This window comes from Medicago truncatula, chromosome 3, assembly GCF_003473485.1.
Source record: "Medicago truncatula cultivar Jemalong A17 chromosome 3, MtrunA17r5.0-ANR, whole genome shotgun sequence".
NCBI classification, from domain to species: Eukaryota; Viridiplantae; Streptophyta; class Magnoliopsida; order Fabales; family Fabaceae; genus Medicago; species Medicago truncatula.
This window is the reverse complement of record NC_053044.1, coordinates 19,292,110-19,315,730: the sequence shown is the minus strand read 5'-3', so window position 1 is coordinate 19,315,730 and position 23,621 is coordinate 19,292,110. Positions and strand designations below refer to the sequence as shown.

The window sequence follows — 23,621 nt, the reverse complement described above, 5'->3', positions numbered from 1 at the left end:
CTTATTTATTTTGCATTTTTTTCTTCAATCAACAATAAATATTATATTGAAAACATAAATTAACTCTCTCTCTTAAGGATAAAATTGTAAAAACAATAGTAATTATATACAAATTTAATACTACAACCACCATTTTTAATCTCTGCAATTTTGGCAAAAGGGTCCTATATTTAGGGACGGAGGTAGTATATAGTATTGATAAATGAAAATGGTTAACTAGTAGTGTAAGACATATACAAAAGTTGTTATCATGCATTAATATATGCAAGGTGCGGAGTTCAAACCCCGACCACCAAAAGAAAACGTATACAAAAGTTTTCAACCAAATTCCCTATATAAAAAAAAAAAAAAAAAAGTTTATCAATCAAACAAACAAAACGCCATATACAAAAGTTTCGTAGTGAAATTTAAGAATCATTGAATTGTTATGGCAACCTTCACCCTTCACAAAGAAACCGTTCAATCATGGTTACCTCTACATAGAACTCACATAGTCTTCCACTTCATATGCATTTTGTTTCTCTTTTACTACCGTATCAAAAATTTATTTATTTCATATCCATGGCTTCTAATGACATTAGCTGAGATTATTCTATCATTTATGTGGGTTTTCAACCAAGCGTTCCGTTGGCGGCCGGTGACTCGTTCAGTGATGACCGAGAAATTACCGGCTGAAGAGAAGTTACCGGGACTCGACATATTTGTGTGTACGATTGATCCTGAAAAAGAACCAACGGTAGAAGTTATGAACACTGTTGTTTCTGCTATTGCTATGGATTACCCTCCTGATAAACTTTCTATTTATCTTTCTGATGATGGAGGTTCTACCATTACTCTATTTGGGATTAAAGAGGCTTTTCAATTTGCTAAAGTTTGGGTTCCTTTTTGTAAGAAATATGGTGTTAAGTCAAGGTGTCCTAAGATTTTTTTCTCACCTTTGGGTGAGGATGAACAACTTCCAACACATGAATTTGAAGCAGAGAGGGACCAGATTAAGGTATTTGTTTAATTATTATTATTACTTTTATTGCTCTTTCTAAAGTATCACCGTTATAAAATAAAAATTGAAATAACATTATGATAGACTTCACATCAAGCCAATCATCCTCATTCCCCCGTTTCTGGCACCCTGTTTGAACCCCTTACCCCTCGAAAGGACCTCACATCTGGCGAGAAGGAACACCGGCGTGGCTGCGCATGATAGAACCGGTGGCAGTCTCCACCCTTTTCCTCTCTGTCACTCGCTCTCATGTTTCTTTTCTCTCCATTTTGGCTTTTTTTTTAAAAATATTTATATTTTCTGTATTTTAGAAATAAAAAAGGGAATGAAAAATATTTAATTTCTTTTCTGTACTTGAAAAATATTTATATTTATAGTTGGGATTCGAACCCCAGATCTTGCATATATTATGCATTGTCCTTACCAACTGAGTTAAGCTCACGGGGACAGAAAATTTAATATATAAAGAATTTAAGTTAATTTTAGTTTTTATCTCTAGTGGATAATTTAAGTTAATTTTAATGTCAAAATTATGATCCTTTTATGTTCAAGATGTGTCTAAATTGTAATCATCTATTATGTATAACCCTTGTATATCTATATTACGTTTAAGAAATGTCAAAATCATGTCCATTAAACACCAAGAACAATGAAAATTTTTTGGGAGGCTGAAAACATCATGTTTTATATTTTAGAGACTAAAATCAAAATTAGTTATACTTTTTAGAGAAGAAAGACTTATCTTAGGTAGGATGCTAACCCTAATCTAAAGTCCCGACTTATTTATGAGAGTTTTAAGTGGTTATTGTCGTTCTGTATATCCAAAAAATTAAATATAATTTTTCATTGTATGAAATATAACGGTTTATCTTATGTCATGTGTATATGTATATATACTCCCTCCATCCCATATTATAAGCAATAAAAAAAACACATATTTATTAAGAAAACTAAAACATAGTAATTTGCAATATAGTTTCTTTTGTTATTCTTGAAATAAGTTTTATAGGAAGATGTAAAAACAAATCATTGATTATTGAGAAAATGAAAGAGAGAACAAATTAAATGCACTTTACACTTAATTTTTCTTTAAAAAAGATGATTTTTTAAAACAACATAATTAAATATAATAAAAGTTGATCTTTATTTACTTATAATAAGAAATGGTTTTTATTTCTTCTTATAATTTAGGATGGAGGCCAGTATATATATTGGTTTACGGTGTACATTTAATTTAGACAATTAACATAGCTTTGGAGTTAAATAATTGATCAATAGACATGTCTTTCATGCTATCATTTAATTTATGTAGCTGACTATCATTTATATTGTTATTTTACTATTTGACAGAGCAAATACGAGAAAATGGAGAAATATATTGAAAAATTGGAAAGCGACCCCAAAAATCTTCGTGTGGTGAATGATAGGCCTTCTCTCATTGAGGTACCCCAATAATCCATCCTATATATAAAAAAACTATCACTTTCAGCACTTTTGAGAATACTTTTTTTTTCAAAAATATACTTAATTTTCAATACAAATAATACATGTAATAAATAGATAAGAATAAATTTAAATGTCAGGTTAATTTGTGTCCTTATAGCACATGTTAAGCAACCCAAAATGAGTAACTTTGCATTGAAAAAAAACAATAGATTAACTTTTAAGATGTTGAATGCACGACTTTTGATACGTATTTTTCTATTACAAGTTCATTAACATGTGCCCTTGAGGGCACAAGTTAATATTTGCCTAAATTTAAATATTAAAACAAATGTAACAAAACATGATATATATATATATATATAACAAACTAGTTGAGTATATTTATACTTACTTTTTCATTATTTCAGTTATACCTTCAAACAACTTTTCTTATAATAAAGATTGTTGTTGGTGTCATTAAAAAAAAAATTAGATTATTTTTTGTTATATTGTTGATGTCATTGAAAATAATCATGGTTAATTGGCTTCGTTATAGCCCAATTGTTATATTGTTGATGTCATTCAATTTAGCTCCTAGAATCTCCACCACCTCTTAGATCTTCAAGTCTCCTCTCTTCTAACCATTTTCATCTTCTCTTGAACTTTCTTTCTCTACCTCTCTCCAAAAATCTCATGAAATGGAAAATGAATGTTATTTTCTCTTAAGACAAGGTTTATATATGCTATTCTCAATTGGGCTTAACCCTAATGTCTTAGTGGGCTTAACTCACTCAATCAAAATTCTAAAATGTTTTTGCACATTTAACGGTAAAATAGTAACAACGGTCACTTACCGGCTCACAACTATTTACCACACTAGTAACTTAGTAAAAATAATGATTCTTACTTGAAACACTAAAATAATCCTCACCAAAAAATACTAATTTACCCTTACTCACAAAATGATCAAAATACCCCTGAGTCCAAAATGACTAAATTACCCTTCTAACACGAAAACCCATTAAAATGCACCCAACAATAAATAATCACACACAAGCACATAAAACACATATTAAAACAATTAAAAATAATTCTAGCGAAAATCGGGCTGTTATAGACGTTCACTTTCAAACCAGACATCGCTTCAAACAATAACAACACCGCCCGTAAAGCACGAACATTAGATTAGCTCTTGACATCCAATAACAACGTGTCGTCAGCAAATTGAAAGTGAGAAACAACAATTGAATTTGTCGATCCCACCCCGTAACCCTTGAACAAATCTTCCTCAACAGACGCAGACATCATTACAAGTCCTTCCGCAACCAAAAGGAAGACAAAAAGTGATAAAGGGTCACCTTGACGAAGAACCCGTTCAAGCGGAAAATCTTCTGTAGGGCTACCATTTACTAGAATAGAAGCGGTAGCTGTAGTCACACATTCTTTTATCTACTTTCTCCACAAAATCGGGAAGGCCATCTTACTCATTACCGCATCTAAATATCCCCAATTCACCGAGTCGCAAGCTTTCTCAAAGTCCACTTTAAATAACATAAGCTCCTTTTTTAACTTTTGAGTCTCATCGACCACCTCATTAGCAATAAGAACCCCATATAGAATCTGCTTATTTTTCACAAAAGTGGTTTGGGTCTCAGAAATAACACTTACAATAACCATTTTCAATCTATTCGCGAGTAACTTAGCCAAGATTTTATACATGTTGCCCACCAATGAAATAGGCCGGAACTCATTCAACTTCTGCGGGCTCTCAACTTTTGGAATAAGAACGATAAAAGTAGAATAAATACCTCTAGATAATTTTCCATTCCGATGAAACTCAGTTAGAAAGCTTGTAATGTCTTCCTTCAAATCCTGCCAAAACTCTTTAAGAAACCCAAAATTAACTCCATTGGGCCCTGGACTCTTGAAACGATCGCAGTCCCAGACCGCAACCTTAACTTCTTCCATAGAAAAAGGTTTAATCAAGCCACCTCCCTCCACATAAGACAGATTTTTTAAAGCAAGATTATCTACACCAGGCCTCTCAGTAGTGCAAGCCTAAAATTGATTGGAGAAATGATGAAAAACAGCATTTCGAATCGGCTACACTCCTTCCACAATATTACCATTCTCAACAATGGAAACAAGAGAGTTCCGCCTCCATCAACTAGATAAAACTAAATGAAAATACACTGAGTTTGCATCACCGTCCTTGAGCCAAAGTAACCTGGATTGCTGCCAGCAAATGCTAATATTAACACGAGATAAAGAATGAAGCTCATGAGTAATACACGCATTTCCTCTATCTCAACTTCTGACAACTTGTCATCTTCCCTTTTGCCGTCCAACTCAGTTAACCGAGCCTTTAAAGAATCAAGCTTAGCTGGAATATTTTGGAATGAGACAAATGCCACTCCTTCATTAATTTGAGCTTCTCCTTTAAAACATAACCGCCCCACCCATCAACATGAAATGATTTCCATTTTCACTAACAAACTGTTTGTAATCGGGCATATCCTGCCAACATTTCAGCTTCCTAGACCGACGTGGACCCCAATTTTTCTCATCAACCGATAGCTTTAACGGGTAATGATCAGAAATACCACGCAGAAGAGCCACTTGAAGACAATGAGGCCAATGTAAACACCGCTCTTCGAATTATAACAATCGATCCAACCTACTCATAGAAATACCATCACCCATAAACCAAGTGTATCTGCGGCCACAAAAAGGAAAATCTATCAACTCATTACCATCAATAAAGTTGTTAAAAGACAGAGCATCCGGTGAAGAAGCATAGCCCCCCACCGATCGTTTTTCCTCCACACCTCTAACAACATTAAAGTCCTCACAGAAACACACTTTCTTCCCTTGCAGCGCTTGAATTCTAACTGTTAAGGACGCCCGCAACTCTTGTTTGGCCCGCACATCACTTGGGGTGTATACATTAAAAAGATAAAACTCTTGATCTATCTTAATAAACCTACCATGTATCAATAACACATGATCTTGACTTATTGGCAACAACTCCTGCACCTCTGAACTATCCCACGCCGTCAACAAGCGCCCTAACGCCCTTGACAAAGGACGAAATGAGTATCCATGATTAGGATTGCCCCACAAAAAATAACACAAAGAATCATCACAACTAGACATCTTAGTTTCTTGCATACAAAAAACAAACGGTCGTTTCTCCCCCACCAACAAGAGAACCTTCCTCCTCTTCTCCATCCCACCTAACCCCTTCATGTTCCACGATAACAACTTCATCGGACACACCCTCCACGCAAACCTCCACACCAACCCGACCAACCTACCTTTCGCCCCCAACTAAACCTCCATCCCCCCCTCTTATCCCAACATTCGGCCCTTTTGACACCTTCTTAGTTTGAGACAAAACACTGAACATATTATGGTTTTCCCCTTTAAAAGTAATACCAATTGCCTTACCTATTCCCCAAATGTCCTCCACCGCCACCTCCTCGCTTCCGTGAAATCCACCCAATTAAACCAATCATTGTTCACTGAAGCTAAAGAAGAAGACTCATTAGAAGAACTTTGATTAGAACCTTGATTGACCACCTCCACCGACTTTTTAACTCGCTCCCTCTTTTAATTTTTCGTTTCCGAATTTTATTTTTTAGAATTTTCATAACCTCCACACGATCTTTGCTTGGTAAACGAGCAACCTTCTTGAGAGTAAGAACCGAATGTCGTAACAAACCACCCGCTTTCTTTCTCTTAGTACACTGATTTGGAAAATCACATTATGCTTTGGAAAATCACATTTCTAATTTGCAGCTAAAAACTCACCAATATTTATTTTTATTTTTTTTTACCATGTTTCAACTTGTTAATTCAAATTATATATTATTAGAGGAAAGAATGACACTCACGTGCCCGTCTTTCCGTTTTTTTTTATTACTCTAACGAGTGTATACTATCAATGATATTTTATAGAAAATTGCGTGTAAATTACAAACAATATTTTATGTAATTTTTTTTATATAGATAAAAATTATAAGTATAGACATTTATGACATTCAAATATAACAAACTCAACAAACTATATGTATCTTTTCATATTGACAACAATAATATAACAAATATAATAAAAATTCTTATCTTTTTTAATAACACCAACAATATAACATTACTATAGGAAAATATGATTAAGGGTATAACTGAAATAATAAAAAAGTCAACCAAAAAAATGAAAGATTCTATTTTCTTTATATATGTATAGATATATTTATATGTAAATGTTGCAAACCACTATTTTTATTTTTATTTTTAAAGTAGCTCCATTGATCTTCTTATAACACGTACCACAAAATATTAACACATGATATTAAAGTACCTAAAATCCTAACCAAAGTTTAACAAATGCATTGAACTCAGTCATCTAGTAACACTCACGCACTAATACAATTTTTTGAAAAATAACGTTTAATCCAAGTATAATTAATAAAATCCTCTTAAAAATGTTTGGAAAAATATGTAGTTCACATATTGATGATTTTCCTTCTTATATCATTCTCTGAAGATTATTAATGACGAAAAGGAAATGCCACTGGTTGTTTATGTGTCTCGTGAAAGAAGACCAGATGTTCCTCATAGATACAAAGGAGGAGCACTTAATACATTGGTGTGTACTCATTTAATTTGATCTTGAGACATTCCTCTTAATTTACTTTAAATTAAATGGGTTAATATATGTTTACATATAATATTAGCGATTTTCGGTTTAGCTCTGTAAAAAAATTTGTTTAAATTCAAACCTTGTAATTTGAAGATTTTTTTTTATTTTGGACCTTCATAGCATCAAATTACAAAATTTAAGGTACTTTCGCCCCTTGTAATTTGAGAGATTTTCGGTTTACCTCCTGCCATATAATCGATATTTCAGTTAACCCCTCACTACTAAAAAAACAAAAATTAGTGAGGGAAATTTTGTGAGGGAAAACGTGAAATCCCTCTCTAATTCCGTCACTAAATTTTGCGACCATGGAATTTGTGAGGAATTTTATTTTTTCCGTCACTAATTTTGCTTTTTCTAGTAGTGCCTGCTATATCATTGATTTTGTAATTTCAAAATTCATGAAGGTTCAAAACGAAAAATCTTTAAATTACAGGGTTGGAATTTGAACAAATTTTTTTACAGAGGATAAACCGGAAATCACTAATATTACATGGTGGTAAATATATATTAACCCAAATTAAATTTATGATACACACACATACGTATATACTTAATCATTTAACATTTCATCAGCTAAGGGTTTCAGGGCTAATCAGCAATGGCCCTTATGTACTTGTCTTAGATTGTGATATGAATTGTAATGATTCATCATCAGCCAAACAATCCATGTGCTTTTTTCTTGATCCTGAAACCTCCAAAGATCTTGCTTTTGTCCAATTCCCTCAAATGTTTCACAACCTCAGCAAGAAAGATATATATGATAGTCAGGCTAGGAATGCTTTTACGGTATGTCACCAAATTTAATTAAATCTTCACTTTCTCTCCATTAATTTATGTCTGTTTATTTAGTTTATCAAGTAACATATTGCCATTTCTATTAGACAAGGTGGAAAGGAATGGATGGATTAAGAGGTCCAGGTCTCACTGGCAGTGGAAATTATTTAAGTAGAAGTGCATTACTCTTTGGAAGTCCAAAACAAAAAGGTACATGTAGCATTATTATAGGGTCATGTTAATAAATGTGACACTTGTTAAGAAATGCAAAATTAATAGGTTTACATTGAAAGTTCAACTTTTAAACATTTAACGTTGAATTCATCATTTTTTTTATCAATTTTTAAGGTAATATTTTTATTTTTGATTTTTTAACTAATGTCCTAAAAACACTCATTAGCATTTCCAACATAACCAATGCTATTTTTGAAAAATTTTAACACGTATAAGGGAAAAAAAAGAATTATATTCTCAACCTATATTTTTAGGACACTCATTACCGAGACTTTTGGCATCATCTCTTTTTCTGTTGTGATACTTTTGGCCGCCTCCTGTGGCTTCATGTCTACCAGTGGCTCGGCATTTTGTTCATACCTCCAGACACGGTTCGTGACAACTTCCATCAGTTTGGTAATTTAGCGGGAGTACCGCGTTCTACTCACACATTTCTTCAGGATATTTGGCATGCTTGTGTATGTCTCATTTGAAAGGAAAGAAATAGCAGGATTTTTAATCACAAAACAAGGAAGTTGGTCTTTTGTTGGATAGTGTTAAGTTAACGTCTTTTTTATGGTTGAAAGCGAACAAGCTTACTTCCGCTTTCAGTTACACTAACTGATGACGGGACCCTGTTCTATGTATGGGTGTTCGAGATTAGCTTTCCTCACATTTGTTTCTTTTGTTGTGCTTTCCGTTGGCATTAGACACTTATCTTTGTAACTTTGTCGAGAGGTTCTCTCTGCACACCTTGTGCGAGATGAATCTCTCTTGGTGTTTAATATAATCTCATTTTGATTTCTTCAAAAAAATAACTTAATAAAAATAACTTTTCTCACTTAAAACACCAAAAATAACCTTCTAATGAGATAACTAATTTACCCGTGCTCACATAATGACCAAAATACCCCTGAGTTTTTAAATGTCTAAAATACCCTTCTGAGCCAAAAATCCACTAATCCCGAATAAAATACACAAATAGACAAATAATCACACACAAACGCATATAAACACACATAATAAATAATTCTAATGAAAAACCGGTTGTTATAGTTAACCTAGGAAACTATCGTAGAGGACATGAGATCATGGATTGACTAGGTTGCTTTCACAGTTAAACCATTTACACTTAAAACATAAACATCATCTAAATAAAAACATCATCGAAACCTAAGCTAAGGACCAATCACAACCTCCAACCAATAGATATGATAAACTCAATTTTAATGCGGACAAAGTATCTTTTATGATCATATTGCTTGACAGAGACAATTTTTTTTTTTTTTTTTTTAATTCATATTTGCAGGGGACTATCTACTTGATGCTCAAACCAACTATGGCAAGTCTACTATGTATGTAGAGTCACTGAAAGCAATATTTGGTCAGCAAACTACTAATCAAAATGCTTCAAGAGATGTAAGTTTACAAGAAGCGAGTGTAGCGGCTTCTTGTACCTATGAAAGTAACACAAATTGGGGTACTGAGGTAAGAACATAAAAACATAAACATTAGGCCAAATACCTCCCCGGATCCTTTAAATTTTATGTTTGTTTTAGATAGATTTTTTAAGTTTCTAAGGTTTTAGATAAGTTTTTTAAGTTTCGAGTTTATTTCGGATAGATTCTTTAAGTTTCTAAGGTTTCAGATAGGTCCTTTAAGTTTCGAGTTTGTTTCAGATAGGTCATTTTTATTAACCTCCGTTAAGCCAAAGTTGATCTGGTTGGGGAAAAAATTGATGTCAAGTGTCAGAGAGAACCACTTCACCCACTTAACGGACATATCAGCTTTGCCTTAACAGACAGAATAACTTTGGCTTAACGGAGATTGACAGAAAGGACCTATCCGAAACAAACTCGAAACTTAAAGCACCTATCTGAAACCTTAGAAACTTAAAGAACCTATCTGAAACAAACATGAAACTTAAAGGACCCAATTTAGCCTATATATATTATTTTCCAATGCATTATTAACTTATTTGAAATCCACAGGTGGGATTCTCATATGCTATAAAACTTGAGAGTACAGTTACTGGTTATCTCCTTCACTGTAGAGGATGGAGATCAACCTATCTCTATCCAAAAAGACCATGTTTCTTAGGATGTGCCCCAACTGACATGAAAGAGGGATACCTTCAGTTGGTAAAGTGGACATCTGAACTTTGCTTGCTTGGAATCTCTAAGTATAGCCCATTCACTTATGGGATTTCAAGATTGCCCATTATTCATTGTCTAACCTTTTGCTACTTCACAACCACAACTCAATATACTATTGCTTACACACTTTATGGAATCATTCCTCAGATTTGCTTCTTGAAAGGAATTTCTGTATTTCCAAAGGTAAACTACGGATAAGTAGCTAAACAAGTTTTTTATTACAAGATGAATAATCAACTATAGTTAGTTGATAGTCTCAGGTTTGATTTCCTCTAGTGTTAATTTTGGTGGGCTAAGTCCATACAGAGCTTGCTTTAGCTTTAAACGGGACCCTCCGCAAGTGGGCGGTGAGATTGGTCCCCTCAGATTAGTCGATTTTTGGATCGAATATCGAGTTTTCAGAAAAAATAAAAAATAAACTATAGTTAGTTGATAGGCTAAGTTACTTAACCTATCAACTAATATTTTTCAAGAAAATAATTTAATTTTTTTTTAATAAAAATAACTATTTGTAGAAGATTTGAACATTTTAAGGTCCCGTCTGTTTTAGCTTTTTTTAAAATAGATTCTTGAAGTGTAATATATTTTTGTTATAATTTTTTTAACAAAGAAATTTTCAAGGAAAGCTTAAAATGAAAAATTCGTTTGAATAGCTTATCTTAAAATGTCATGTATTTCATCATTTTGTTATAATTTTTTTGGACACTAAAATTTTGAAAAAATCTCTAAAAAAAAAGTTATTTCAAATAGCTTTTCATAAAAATCATTTTTGATAAAATATGTGATTTTTACTATGTAAAATCTCGAACAATGAATATTTATGATAAAATCTCTTTTTTAACTTATACCAAATGAATTTGAAATAACTTCTACTATTTTTGAGTAAATTTCCAAAAAATCCATTTTAGAAATACAAAGAAAAATCCATTTTTTCAAAATCTAAAACAAACGGGCCCTAAGTTCCATCTCTTAAAAATCATTTTTGATAAATAATTTTTTAGTAAAATCAAATTTTATCATTGTAAACAAACACAAAATAGTTTATATATATTTTTTAAATTACAAAATATTAATGTATAAATTATTTAATATTAACTTGTGTTCATAAGCTGAAACAACTTATGTTATAAGTGTTTTCAATAAGCTCTTCTAAACAATCTAAAAAAAGTTTATGTCTACAAATAAACTTAAATAAGTCAATTCAAACACGTTGAATAATTATTTACTATCATTTTTTTATGTCATTTTACAATATGCTACTTCTAAGATTTTCCTTGATTAAGTATATTAATTTATTTATGTTACAGGTTACAGAACCTTGGTTTATAGTGTTTACATTATTATATGTATCCACTCAAATTCAACATTATATTGAGGTAATTTCAAGTGGTGGCTCCTCTAGAATTTGGTGGGATGAACAAAGAAGTTGGATTGTAAAATCAATTGGATGTTTTTTTGCAATTATAGAAGCAACAAAAAAATGGTTTGGGTTGAATAAGGGAAAATTCACTTTATCAAACAAAGCAGTTGACAAAGATAAGGTAAAGCAATATGAGCAAGGTAAATTTAATTTTGAAGGTGCAACGTTGTTGATGGCACCATTGATTGTGTTGCTCATAATAAACATTGTTTGCTTCTTTGGTGGTTTATGGAGACTACTCAATAAGAAGGATTTTGATGAAATGTTTGGTCAACTTTTTCTCATTAGCTATCTAATAGCTTTAAGTTATCCTATTATTGAGGGGATTATAAGTATGAAACGCAAGGTTGGGTAGCAAATATCTTAACCATGAAAAGCATATGAGTATGTCATAGTATTTTGTATCTTCTAATTTTGTAATCTTAAGCTTAGATGATTTTGAGAGAACAATCTTATGTTTGGCTGAATTTCATTTTTCTAATGTATTACATCTTTTGTCATAATTTTTTATTTTTCTAAATTAAGAGCAAAATGACATCAAAGAGAAAGAGAACGTTCTCACTAAATTGACACCTTGTTCTAATATTTGTCCTAATTTACTTGTATATTCCAACTACATATGATTTGAATTTTGATGTTGGGTAATAGTATCTTATCTGCCAAATTAATGCAAAATTTAAATTTAGTTCAAAATAAATTAATATAAAAAATCGACATGACACTAATTAAATAGGCAATATTAGATAATATATACAACAAAACTCTAGGGTATTGTAGCGTTCATAAAAATCTATATTTATTAGCCGTCCAAATTTTGTAAAAAAAAAAATTATTAGCCAATTTTTTTTATTATGTTATAACTTTTAAAAATATTTGTTAACCGAATTTTATAATACTTACTTTCCACTTTTTTTTAAAACCTTCAGAAGAATTGTAAAATATTTATTTACGATGAACATGAGTGAGTAAATTTCTTTGTCTTGGGATTGTTGGATGAGTCTAATGACCTAATCCCTATCAAACCAAGCCTAAAACTCAAATTTTATGTAAATCTATTTTCTAATCTAATTTCACCGTTCTTAATTCATATTTCAAATACTAATTGAAGAATCAAAAGAAGAAGGTTAGTATTGGAACAAGTGAGATTAGACAAGGTTTATGAAACATGAGAATAGTCTAGTAAACCTTGAGACCTTAAAAATTTTGTTCTTAATGGGTTTCAATAGCAATCAACCATGAGAATAGGCGTGATTGTTATTGAAACACACTCATGGATTCTTAGAGGAACCTTGAAATACATTAGAGAAACTTGTCTTTAGAAACGGATTTAACATAAGAGTTGGATATAGGTTTGGATTGTAAGTGATTTGTCATTATGATGAACCAATAATCCCGAGTTGCTTTTTATTATTTTATTTCAACCAAATTTGCTAAACTTCTAAAACTGAACTTTTCAGCTAATCACAATTTAAAAGAAAATCAATAATTACAACAACTCTTTGTGGAACGATATTTTTACTACTTTGATAAAACCGTGCACTTGAGGATGTAATTCACATAAAGTTTTTGGTGCCGCTGCCGGGGAGTTAGTAATAATGATTAGCTTTTTAGTATCGGTTAGACTCAATTCTTTTTCTATTTCTTTTTATTTTTACCTTCAACTTTTGGAGTTTCTATTTCTTTTATGCGAAGAAGCAAAAGTCTTGGAGAATTCGTTTCAGAGATTGAAAGGTTCTTCCGCAAAAGAAGAAGAAACGCACGTAATAATAGAAACGATATAGCCGAGGAACACACTCATGTGAAGAATAAAGTTATAGTGGCAATAACAACCAAATAGGAATTGAGTTAGAGACAAATCAGAATCCCTCAAATGAAGGTTCTGAAATGTATATATGCACAATAGCATTTTAAACCCAAAAAAAAATATATATATATCCAATTCGAGAGGGTAGTGATTAGTGAAAGTGGAGAAGTAATTTAGCTCAGAACTAACAATGTGAAATGGAGGGGATGTCAGTGTTTAGTTGAAAATTAGATGAATTGTTATTTAAAAAGACTTCGGAAGTCAATGTAATTTAAGTTAGTAATACGATTAAGAGTCACATAACAGAAGAAATATATGGAAAATTACAGTAGAAAAAAAGAAGTGAGGTAGAGTAGAATATATTTGAGAGTAATAGAGAACATTACAATGATAAAATAAAGATAGGGGTAAAATAGGTAATATGTTAATTATGGCATCATTCCTACACTCTAAGTTGGGGAATGAAAAATTGAAGGATTGAGTGATATGAGATGGAATGAATTCCATTATGTTCCATTTCACATTATTGATTTTTTACAAATTCAAACAATAGAATCTACTTACTTACCACCCCCATATCATCTCATTCCATCACATACCACCGATCTAAACATAGTCTAAGAGTCACACGACAGAAGTAGTATTAGAATGCACCAAGATTATGACCAAGTCAAAGAATAACCAAAGCCATAGTTATCCATCTCATCATTAATCAATTTTGACATAAAAAACTCTAACTAAAAATGAAAATAAATTCATATATGTAGTAAGGAAGTGAAGGAGTATCCGTATTGTAGATATGCACATGAACAAATTTTATGATAATTTGTTGAGCTTTTGAAGACTTATTGGCATAAAATAAGAGTGGTCATTGAACATGAGTTATTGCTTCTAAAAGGCAAGGAATCAAAATTTCAACAAGCTTGACTTCTCATTTTCAAATAAGATAGATTGTTGAAAGGAATCAAAACATTAGGAAGAAGAACAAAACCGTTGAGGGGAGAATAGAGGAAGGTCACAGGTTTTGTGGATAATTGGAAGAAGAGAGACAAGGAACTTTTTAAATTTTAGGTTCTAATCTTAGCCTTCCAATTTGATCTAATGATTGAGGTTTATTTCTTTTATTTTCACATAAGATATAATCATTCCCACTTGATATGTGTCCAATCTGAGCGTGTAATAGTATTATTAAATTTTTGTTTAGTTGAAGGGTCTTAAGCCCCCATTATGCTAGTCGTGCATCTGCCACTTCATGTCTTTGCACAAGTTAACAACAACTTAATCGGATGTGATGTATTTGAAGAAGAATTTTATAATTTAATACGGTTCTACCTAGCTTGAGTGGATAGTCTTTGAACATGCAAATATGTTTGACTCACACAAAAAAAATATTATTAATATATGTAAGTATCTTTTATATTTATTACATCGTCAAAAAAATATAATATTTTATATTTAATTGGTATAGTTATTAGAATTTGGGAATATCTTTTATATTTAATATGTATCTTTAAATGTGATATCGTATTTTGGTAATATCTTTTAATGATTTGTTTATCAAGACTTTATCAAATACTATAAAAAATACATTATTTTAAGGGAAACATAAAAGATACATATTAAATATAAAAGATATTTTTATATTTTAATAAAGGCAAAATTACATAATTAGTACCTTATGTTATAAAATAACAACATAGTTATCCTTTTTTACAAAAAAAAAATCAAAAACTCCAAAAAAAAAATCATCAAACTCATAGACAAACGCAAATTTTCATCATAAAAGCCTAAAAAATCAAATTGCATTGAAAAATCTCATAAAAAATGATAAAATATTGTAATTTTATAACATAAAGGACTAAATCGTAACAAAAAAAAATAAAGGACGAAAGTGTTACCTAAAATTAAGTTAATGGACGAATTGTGTAATTTTGCCTTTAATAAATGAATCATATGAAGAAACCAATGACAACATGACAATGACATCATTGGAACTTACCTTTTTCCTCCACTTTCCTCCACTATAACAACTTCAAGATATTGACAAACAACTAAACTCACACAAACAAAACAAACAAGATACACTCTTGAATCTTGAATTTGAGCAGAAAACATGGTTGTGAAAGTGTATGGACCAGCCTATGGTTCCCCAAAAAGGGTGTTGGTATGTCTGTTTGAGAAGGAAGTTGAGTTTGAAGCTGTTGATATTGATCTCTTCAAGGGAGAGCATAAACAACCTGATTTCCTCAAACTGCAGGTTCAATTTTTCTTCTTTTTTTCCTTCAATTTTATTCAACTTAGTCAATTATTTATTTTTCATGTGTAATTTTACCTTTATCTCTTATATTTTCAGCCTTTTGGAGAGGTTCCTCTTGTTCAAGATGGTGATTATACCCTCTATGGTTAGCCACCTCATCCCTTTACTATTTTCTGCAATTTTTTTGTGCTGTATAATTAATGATTGTTGATTTGTTAATTTTAATTTCCATCACCTTTTTAATCCCTTATATTTTAAACTTTGGATCAGGGTGTTACATTTAATTTTGAGCTTAAAACTGTTTATATTTTCACTGCATGCATCTTTTGCCTCCCTTGTCCTGATTCATGTGTTTTTTTTAGGGTAATCGAGTCGTTAATCAACTTCACTTAAGGTCAAATTGTTCTAGAGAAATCAAGTTTGAATCCTAGCTGAAACAATCATTATCTAGATTTAATTTATCTCTCGGCTGAACTTAGAATTACCAAGGCCGCGTTCCATGGGAATGAGAGGGTAATAAATTACATATCACTCAATTTAATAGATAAAATAAACAGCAATTTCTTAGGTTCTGAATGTATCAAAATTTGTTCAATATTTTTGAATCTGTGTTTTGATAGTCTGATTATGCGTGAAATTCGTCTTCTATTAATTAACTAATTAGTTTTGTCCTCGAATGTGTCTACTACTGGTCAATTTGGTCCATAAATTACTAACATAAGACCCTTTCAAAAATGTTTATGAACTTTCTCAACGGGGTAATAGTTATTTTGGTTCCTGAATATGCAACGTAGTCATAATAGTCTATCAATGTATCGAAATTTCAAATTGGTCTCTGATTGTGCACAATGTTAGTCAAAATGGTCCTTTACATGATTTTGATCTCAAACATATTTTGTCATTTGTATCAGTTAATTTGGAATAATCTATTCATACTAATGGACTAATTTTAAACAAATTTTTCAGAATCTCGAGCAATAATCAGATACTACGCAGAAAAGTACAAGAACCAAGGAACTGATTTGTTAGGAAAGACGGTAGAAGAAAGGGGTCTTGTGGAACAATGGCTTGAAGTGGAAGCACATAACTTTCACCCAGCAATCTACAGCTTGGTCATCAATGTTCTGTTTGCACCATTAAGGGGTGTTCCCGGTGACCAAAAAGCGATTGAAGAGAGTGATGAAAAGCTGAAGAAAGTGTTGGATATTTATGAGGAGAGGCTCTCAAAGACCAAGTACTTGGCTGGTGATTTCTTTAGTCTTGCTGATCTTAGCCATCTTGCATTTGGTCACTATTTGGTGAATCAAACTGGGCGAGGAAATTTGGTTCGAGAGAGGAAACATGTGAGTGCATGGTGGGATGATATTAGTAGCAGGCCATCTTGGAAGAAGGTTCTGGAACTATATAAATACCCTGTGTAATGGTTTTGTTTGTGAACAACATTGCAAATACCCCAAATAAGAGTTTCAGTTTGAGGGGGGGTTTCTTCAATGCTTTCTGTTACTTGCTTTGAGAATAAAATGTTTGCTTTCTAGTTTGGTTTGTTCTAGACAATATGCTGTAGGAATCTCCAAACATATGTATTTTTCTGGCAAACATGATTTCAGTAATAAAATTTGATGTTTGGTCATTTTAAGTTTGGTTTGTCCTAGACAATATGTTGTAGGAATCTCCAAACATATGTAAGTTTGGTGTTTATTTTGGATGTTCTGCCTATATACGGTGTCTTTTGGATGTTCCAAAAGTTAAGTAGCACGAGGTGCAAAGATTGACAAGAAATATTTGACATATGTAAGTGAATAAAAATAACATAATTACCCCTTCAATCTCAAAATTAGTTATGGAGTTCATTCTATACACAATTTTGATAGTTGGTAAATGCTGAAATTTTGTCAAATAAAATGTAGTACTCGTCCACAAAGTAAATGAGCTTTTTCTTGAGGTAATATTCAATTTGATCTCTTAATGTGTAATGATTAATCACAATAGTTCTTCAATGTATTAAAATTCTAAAATAGTTTATTATTCTGCATTTTATTAGTCAAAATAGTCTCTGATGCTAAATTAATCTTCCAATATTCACAATATTTTTTCATAGGGACTGAAATAAGAATGAATAAGTACTTATAAAGATTGATATGATAACAAGTATTAATGAAACATTTCAATAATATAGACTATTTTAACTAACGAAATGTACAACATGACGTTTTGCAAATACCCCTGAAGTTCAAGGGGTATTTTGCACATAAGTGCAAAACTTCATAGGATGTATTTTGCAAAACGTCATGTTGACTAACAGAAAAATTTGACAGAGGGGTAAATTGATTAAGGTTGTGCAATTTCAAAGGGGTAATTGAAATTTTGTTAATTTCAGGGGTAATAAAATTACAATTTCAAGAAGTAATTGCCTATTTACTCCTATTTATTTATGTTCATTTTCAGTTGCACTTCATTTATCCTTCGTTTCAATACGTTTTACACTTTATTTTACACAGCAACTGATACACAATTCAACAATTAATCTACTAATAAATTTTTGGTCAAGTAAATATTGACAACGAACACACTTGGATTCAAATTGAATTTTATACATGTTCATCTATCTTTGTAACAAAAAAAAAAAACATGTCCATCTATCTCCATTTTTTTTATTTGTATTTTCTTATAATAATATTAGATTCTTTTACTAAAAGATATTTTGCTTATCTTAAAGTGGTTGACGGCATCTCTGTCAATCTCAACATGTAATTGGTGTTGAGATTGCTAGAGATGTCGTCAACCACATACTTACAGTTAAGTTCGATAGAGACCGAAGAAAACCTCAAATTACTAAGTTAGTTTATCGCTTCTTTTGAATATATTATCGCTTCTTTTCAAAGCAAAGGCATCAAAGTGTTGCTCTTTATCGAAGGCGGCGTTGGAAGCTACTCTCTCAACTCGTCTTACGACACCACGCAGCTTGCAAACTACCTATGGAACAATTTCTTGGGTGGCACATCATCTTCAAGACCATTAGGTGATGCTGTTTTGGATGGAATTGATTTTGATATTGAAGCTGGTGATGGTGAACATTGGGATGAACTTGCAAAAGCACTTGAATGGGTTTTATTGTATAAATTTATATGCATTTTGATAGATAGAAGTTTGTTATATGATTATATCTTCTTTTAAAGGGACTTGAAACTTTCTTAAATAGACACAAACTTAACAACTCGTTATTCTTCTGAAGCAGTTCAAATAGATGGTACGCAAGCTTTGGAAGGAAATTTTCATCACTCACAAACCGGATAAAATGAAAATTGTCACAAATAGTTGTACAAATATCACTACTCCTTTAAACAACGGTAGGTTGTTCCCCATGTGGGGCTGCCGTGGATTGTGTTCTAGAATTCAACAAGAGGCAACAAAATTAATTTGTTGACTGGGAGGCAAGGTACAGAGGCTACATTATCATGTAGAGGATCTCATGTGAGCATCCCTTGTACATGTTGAGTGACATATCAAAATGAAAGCAATAGATTTACACACCCCGACCTTCCAATGAACCACAACCAATTAGATACACAAAAAATCAACGAAAACGCCCCTAAACACGATGTTGTTCCTCAATTGCCAAATACACTGATGTAGCAAGCCAAATTAAATGTTAATTTTCATACCCTTATGGGATTTAGCTAAATTTCCAAAAAGAAAATGCTTCCACACATCATCATGATTAGTGTTTTCCAATCCCAATGAATCGAAAACATTCCTCCAAACATTTTTAACCGGAGTACAATTGAAAAATAAATGCTTCGAATCTTCCACCACAACAACACAAAAAGCACAAGGTAAACTGTGAGGACTTGAAATAATACCTCTGATTGCCAAAGCAGCCCGAGCTGAAAGTTTATCAGGTGAAAATATAACGCCGTATAATATCAACTTGTAAAAGAAACTGAAAAACAGTCTTGCTCTCCCTTTCCCTTACCAATGAATGTAGAAATTCCACTTTTGTGTCCCATTCAATCATAAACAAAGAAAGTAGAAATTCAACCTACAGATATAAACATTCAGCAAACTAAATATCACTTTCAATTCAGAAAACACAACTAGATTTATGGCCCGACCTTCCAATGAACCACAACCAACTAGACACACGAAAAATCAGCGAAAACACCCCTTTACATGATGTTGTTCCTTAATTTCCAAATACACTATGATGTAGCAAGCCAAATTAAATGTCAACTTTCATTGTGAGGACTAAGATTTGAAATATTTATTTTTCAATAATACCTCTGATTGCCAAAGCAGCCCAAGCTGAAAGTTTATCAAGTGAATATATAATGCCATATAATATCAACTTCGTAAAAGAAACTAAAAAATAGACATGCTCTCCTTTACCCTTAGCAATGAAAGTAGAACTTCCACTTTTGTGAAATTCAACCTAAAGATATAAACATTTAGCAAACTAAATATTACTTTCAAATTTTATATCTCTTAACTAAAAATCACAAAGCAGCATTGACTGAATGACTATTGCAAAGAGAACAAAACACAAATTACTAAAGCCAAAGATCCGGAAGCTAAAAGGCGCAAAACCAAGTTTTTTTCTTGAAACAGCTAAACTTTATGAAAGGCGCAAAACCAAGCACAAGACAAGCTAGGTGCGCGACAAAATTACAAAGTGAGGTAAAACCCCTTTAACACACAAAGTAACAGCCCTTAAAGAGAAGAACAAAACAAAGAGCCTAGCTGCTAGCCGCAAAACCAACTGACAGGCACAACAGCAGCCCCACCCGAGCCAAAACAACACATCAACAGATAAACCCCTAAATGCTAAAGAGACCCCAACAAAAAGAAACATTGCCATCGAAAAGAACGCACCACAACAGCAGAGCAGCATTCGCTCAACTACCAGCAGAAGCACATCACCCCATATTCAAACAATCTGCAGGATCCCAACTTCATTCGGGAAAAAAAATACATGTAGGAATCTTCAGCCTACTTAAACTCCAACTCCAAGACACAAGCTTAATCTCTTCAAAAATTGGGGAATGCCAAATAAACCAAAAACCTTTTCGGATTTTCTTACTTCTCTATTCACCACTCAAACACGTAAAATGCGCAAATAAATTAGGTGTAATAAAATTGATACAATCAACCTCAAAACTTTAGACTACACATCTGAGGCTACCTCACAAGTCACAATGAAGTAACAATTGGGAAGAAGATTCCCACTTAGGCTACCTCACAATTGAAAATCAAACAAGTTTGATGTATCATATGAAGCACGGATACGGACACGGACACCGGACACAGCCAATGACACCATTAATAATTTGAGAAAATTACATAATTTAATGTAATTACAAGTGTAGTGTTGGTGTCGTGTCAAACACAACACATGTCGGACACCTGGACACACCTAATCTGAGGAGTGCATGTGCTATGCATCTGATCAATTTTTTAACTATATACATCAACTTTGTTAAACTTTTTCTTCTCTGCATATATTTGAGACCAAGGTAGTATACACTAATCAAAATAATGAAAATATGTACAAATTTCAAACAACAAAAAGAACCCCTTTGTTTTAGAACATAAACAGATAATAATCAAATAATTTTCTGATTCAAATAACACAAAATTACGAAAAATAGAACCTTCAGGTTATCATCACGAGGCTCAAAGGGTCATCGCGAAATGAAAGGGTTGTGTGTGAGAGTGAGAAGAAAACGCGAGCAACAAGAAGAGGAACGTGATTCAGATTGAAAACTATTATGAAAAGAGAACATCATGGGAATGATTAAACCCCTTTTGATTCAGATTCGCTATTACTATCCACACGTTAGTTCCTTTGTTCTTGCAGCTTCAAACGCTTTCTTCTCTCAATCGTCATTGCCGCTTTCTCGCTACCCTAATTTTTCACTTACCGCCGTTCGCTACCCTCATTTTATATTTGCTCTTTGAGAATCGCCGTTGACACATTAGGTTTGGCTGAGACACACGGGTAATTTATCTAAATGTCCCTCGGCAGTTAACTGTCGAAATTTTAGAGTTCAAAAACTTTCCAAAACCAAACAACTTCTCCCATTTCAATTTTTGAGCAAAATCAAGTGCATCATCTCCATTTAATCACAAGTAAGTATCTTGACTCATTTTTAATCATAATGTTAGTTTGTGTAGTTTTTTTTTAAAAAAAAAATGGTAGTTTTCATGTGGTTAGGGTTGATGTAGGAATTGAATTTTTGATGATTGCATGTAGTTTATAATTGAATGTAGTTACTTTAATTGATGATTGAATGATGTTAGAGTATAATGTGGTTTTCAATGGTGGCAAAAGAACACATTTTGAGTATGTTTGATACTTTGCACACAAAGTGTTTGATAAAATGCCTCAATGACAATTTTATTGATTATTTAGTTAGTTTAGGTTATGGATATGATATTGATTGTAATTCGAAAAAGTGTATATTGAATTAGGTTGAATGTGGTTTTGATTTTTTCAACGAAGATGAATGTTTATGTTTAGTTTAGGTTATGTTTATGTTGAATGTGTATGATAATGCATTTAATTATTTATGTTTGAATATGAATGATAGTGTGTATGATAATGTTTATGTTCAATGTGTTTATTTGATAAAGTGGTTGAATGTGAAAGTTTAGGTTTAGTGTGTTTGATAAAGTGGTTGAATGTATAAGTTGAATGATGTTAATTTTATAATTTTTTGTGTAGATATGGCCGATCAGAACCCCATTGATCCATCTAAGATGATTGGGGGGTAGGCGTGCGATGACTCAGAGCCACCGGAGGGAGAGTCAAAGCGGCCACATCCCAAAGAGGGGTAGAGGTCGGAGGGTGGATGGTTCAGGGAGTTCGCAGGAGGCTTCTCATATTACACAGCCTAAAGAGTCATAGGTAGTTGACCCGAGCCAGCAGGTGGAGTACCTGAATTATCAGGATCAGGTACACCACGATGTTACAGATGGTGGGTATGACCAGGATCATATACCACAACAACAACATGTAGAAGATGATGATGACATTGCAGCAGCTGCTGCCCCGGAGGTGTTACCTGTGGACCCTCCCTTTCCTTGAGGACCGGACGGCCTATCTTTGCTGCACTCTTACGCCAATCATGTGGCGTTGCCGCTTTGGTATAATTCAGATAACGTAAGTGTAATTTTTTTAAATGTTTTTTCTTTATGTTTAATTATTTTATTTATATGTGTGTTTGTTTAATTATTATATCCACTTTTCTATGTGTTTTTTTAATTCTTTTCTTTACGTTTAATTATTTTCTTTATATTTTATTTATTTCAACTTTTATTGTTTTCTTTATGTTTAATTATGATTTAAATTTATTTTGTTATGTGTTTTATTTAAGTTTTAAGGTTTACATGTGTTATGTTTTATTTTTGCATTTGTTAAGTTTAATTTTGTTTAGTTAAATGTTTACATTGTTTAATGTATAAATTGTTTAAACTATGTTTATTTTTCTAATATTTCAGGTTCGTAAGCTACGTGTGGTAAAACCGATTAATCATGGAGCTAAAGTCTTGAGTCTCGGACGCCCAAACGGGAATCAGAATTGGTTTTGGGATCCGCTTAGGGAGAGCGGGTTACATGATTTGGTTTACCTGGGCTACGCCACTGTGCTTCATCCTGCTGATGACTCTATGCGAGAGGTGGCATCCCGACACCAGCACTTTTCACATGCCCTTGGGGGAGATGACTGTGACCTTGGATGATGTCGCATGTCTGACGCATCTTCAGATTGAGGGGCGGATGTTGAGCCATGGGAAGATGCCGAAACATGAGGGAGCGGCACTATTGATGAGGCACTTGGGTGGGTCGCAGCAGGAGGCGGAGAAAATTTGTTGT

At 32.5% G+C, this 23,621-nt stretch overlaps 2 protein-coding genes and 1 long non-coding RNA gene across 3 annotated transcripts; 2 read left to right on the top strand and 1 right to left on the bottom strand.

Annotated features, from left to right (window-relative positions):
• Nucleotides 1-357: 357 nt before the first annotated feature.
• On the top strand, nt 358-12,193 carry LOC25490592 (cellulose synthase-like protein G1). The gene is made up of 8 exons (XM_013604198.3): nt 358-997; nt 2,351-2,443; nt 6,972-7,073; nt 7,701-7,913; nt 8,009-8,111; nt 9,424-9,602; nt 10,106-10,453; nt 11,578-12,193. Exons 1-8 carry the CDS (start codon nt 428-430, stop codon nt 12,043-12,045), a joined length of 2,076 nt encoding a protein of 691 aa, XP_013459652.2. The 5' UTR covers nt 358-427; the 3' UTR covers nt 12,046-12,193.
• Nucleotides 12,194-15,522: 3,329 nt separating this feature from the next.
• Nucleotides 15,523-17,387, top strand: LOC25490591 (glutathione S-transferase F9). Its single transcript, XM_013604197.3, has 3 exons — nt 15,523-15,751; nt 15,848-15,896; nt 16,718-17,387. The coding sequence occupies exons 1-3, from the start codon at nt 15,608-15,610 to the stop codon at nt 17,170-17,172; spliced, it is 648 nt and encodes a 215-aa protein (XP_013459651.1). The 5' UTR covers nt 15,523-15,607; the 3' UTR covers nt 17,173-17,387.
• A 1,902-nt stretch (nt 17,388-19,289) lies between these two features.
• LOC112419913 (uncharacterized) lies at nt 19,290-21,718 on the bottom strand. Its single transcript, XR_003010018.2, has 2 exons — nt 20,621-21,718; nt 19,290-19,790 (listed from the first exon to the last, which is right to left on the bottom strand). It is a non-coding gene; the product is annotated as an uncharacterized lncRNA (long non-coding RNA).
• Between the last annotated feature and the right edge of the window lie 1,903 nt (nt 21,719-23,621).

Excerpts from the sequence above, each read along its gene's own strand:
- LOC25490592 (XM_013604198.3), top strand. The coding sequence starts at position 428 with ATGGCAACCTTCACCCTTCACAAAGAAACCGTTCAATCATGGTTACCT. Across the intron at positions 7,074-7,700 it reads GAGGAGCACTTAATACATTG|CTAAGGGTTTCAGGGCTAAT; the intron begins GTGTGTACTCAT and ends ACATTTCATCAG. Across the intron at positions 9,603-10,105 it reads ACACAAATTGGGGTACTGAG|GTGGGATTCTCATATGCTAT; the intron begins GTAAGAACATAA and ends TGAAATCCACAG.
- LOC25490591 (XM_013604197.3), top strand. The coding sequence starts at position 15,608 with ATGGTTGTGAAAGTGTATGGACCAGCCTATGGTTCCCCAAAAAGGGTG. Across the intron at positions 15,752-15,847 it reads CTGATTTCCTCAAACTGCAG|CCTTTTGGAGAGGTTCCTCT; the intron begins GTTCAATTTTTC and ends TTATATTTTCAG. Across the intron at positions 15,897-16,717 it reads TGGTGATTATACCCTCTATG|AATCTCGAGCAATAATCAGA; the intron begins GTTAGCCACCTC and ends CAAATTTTTCAG.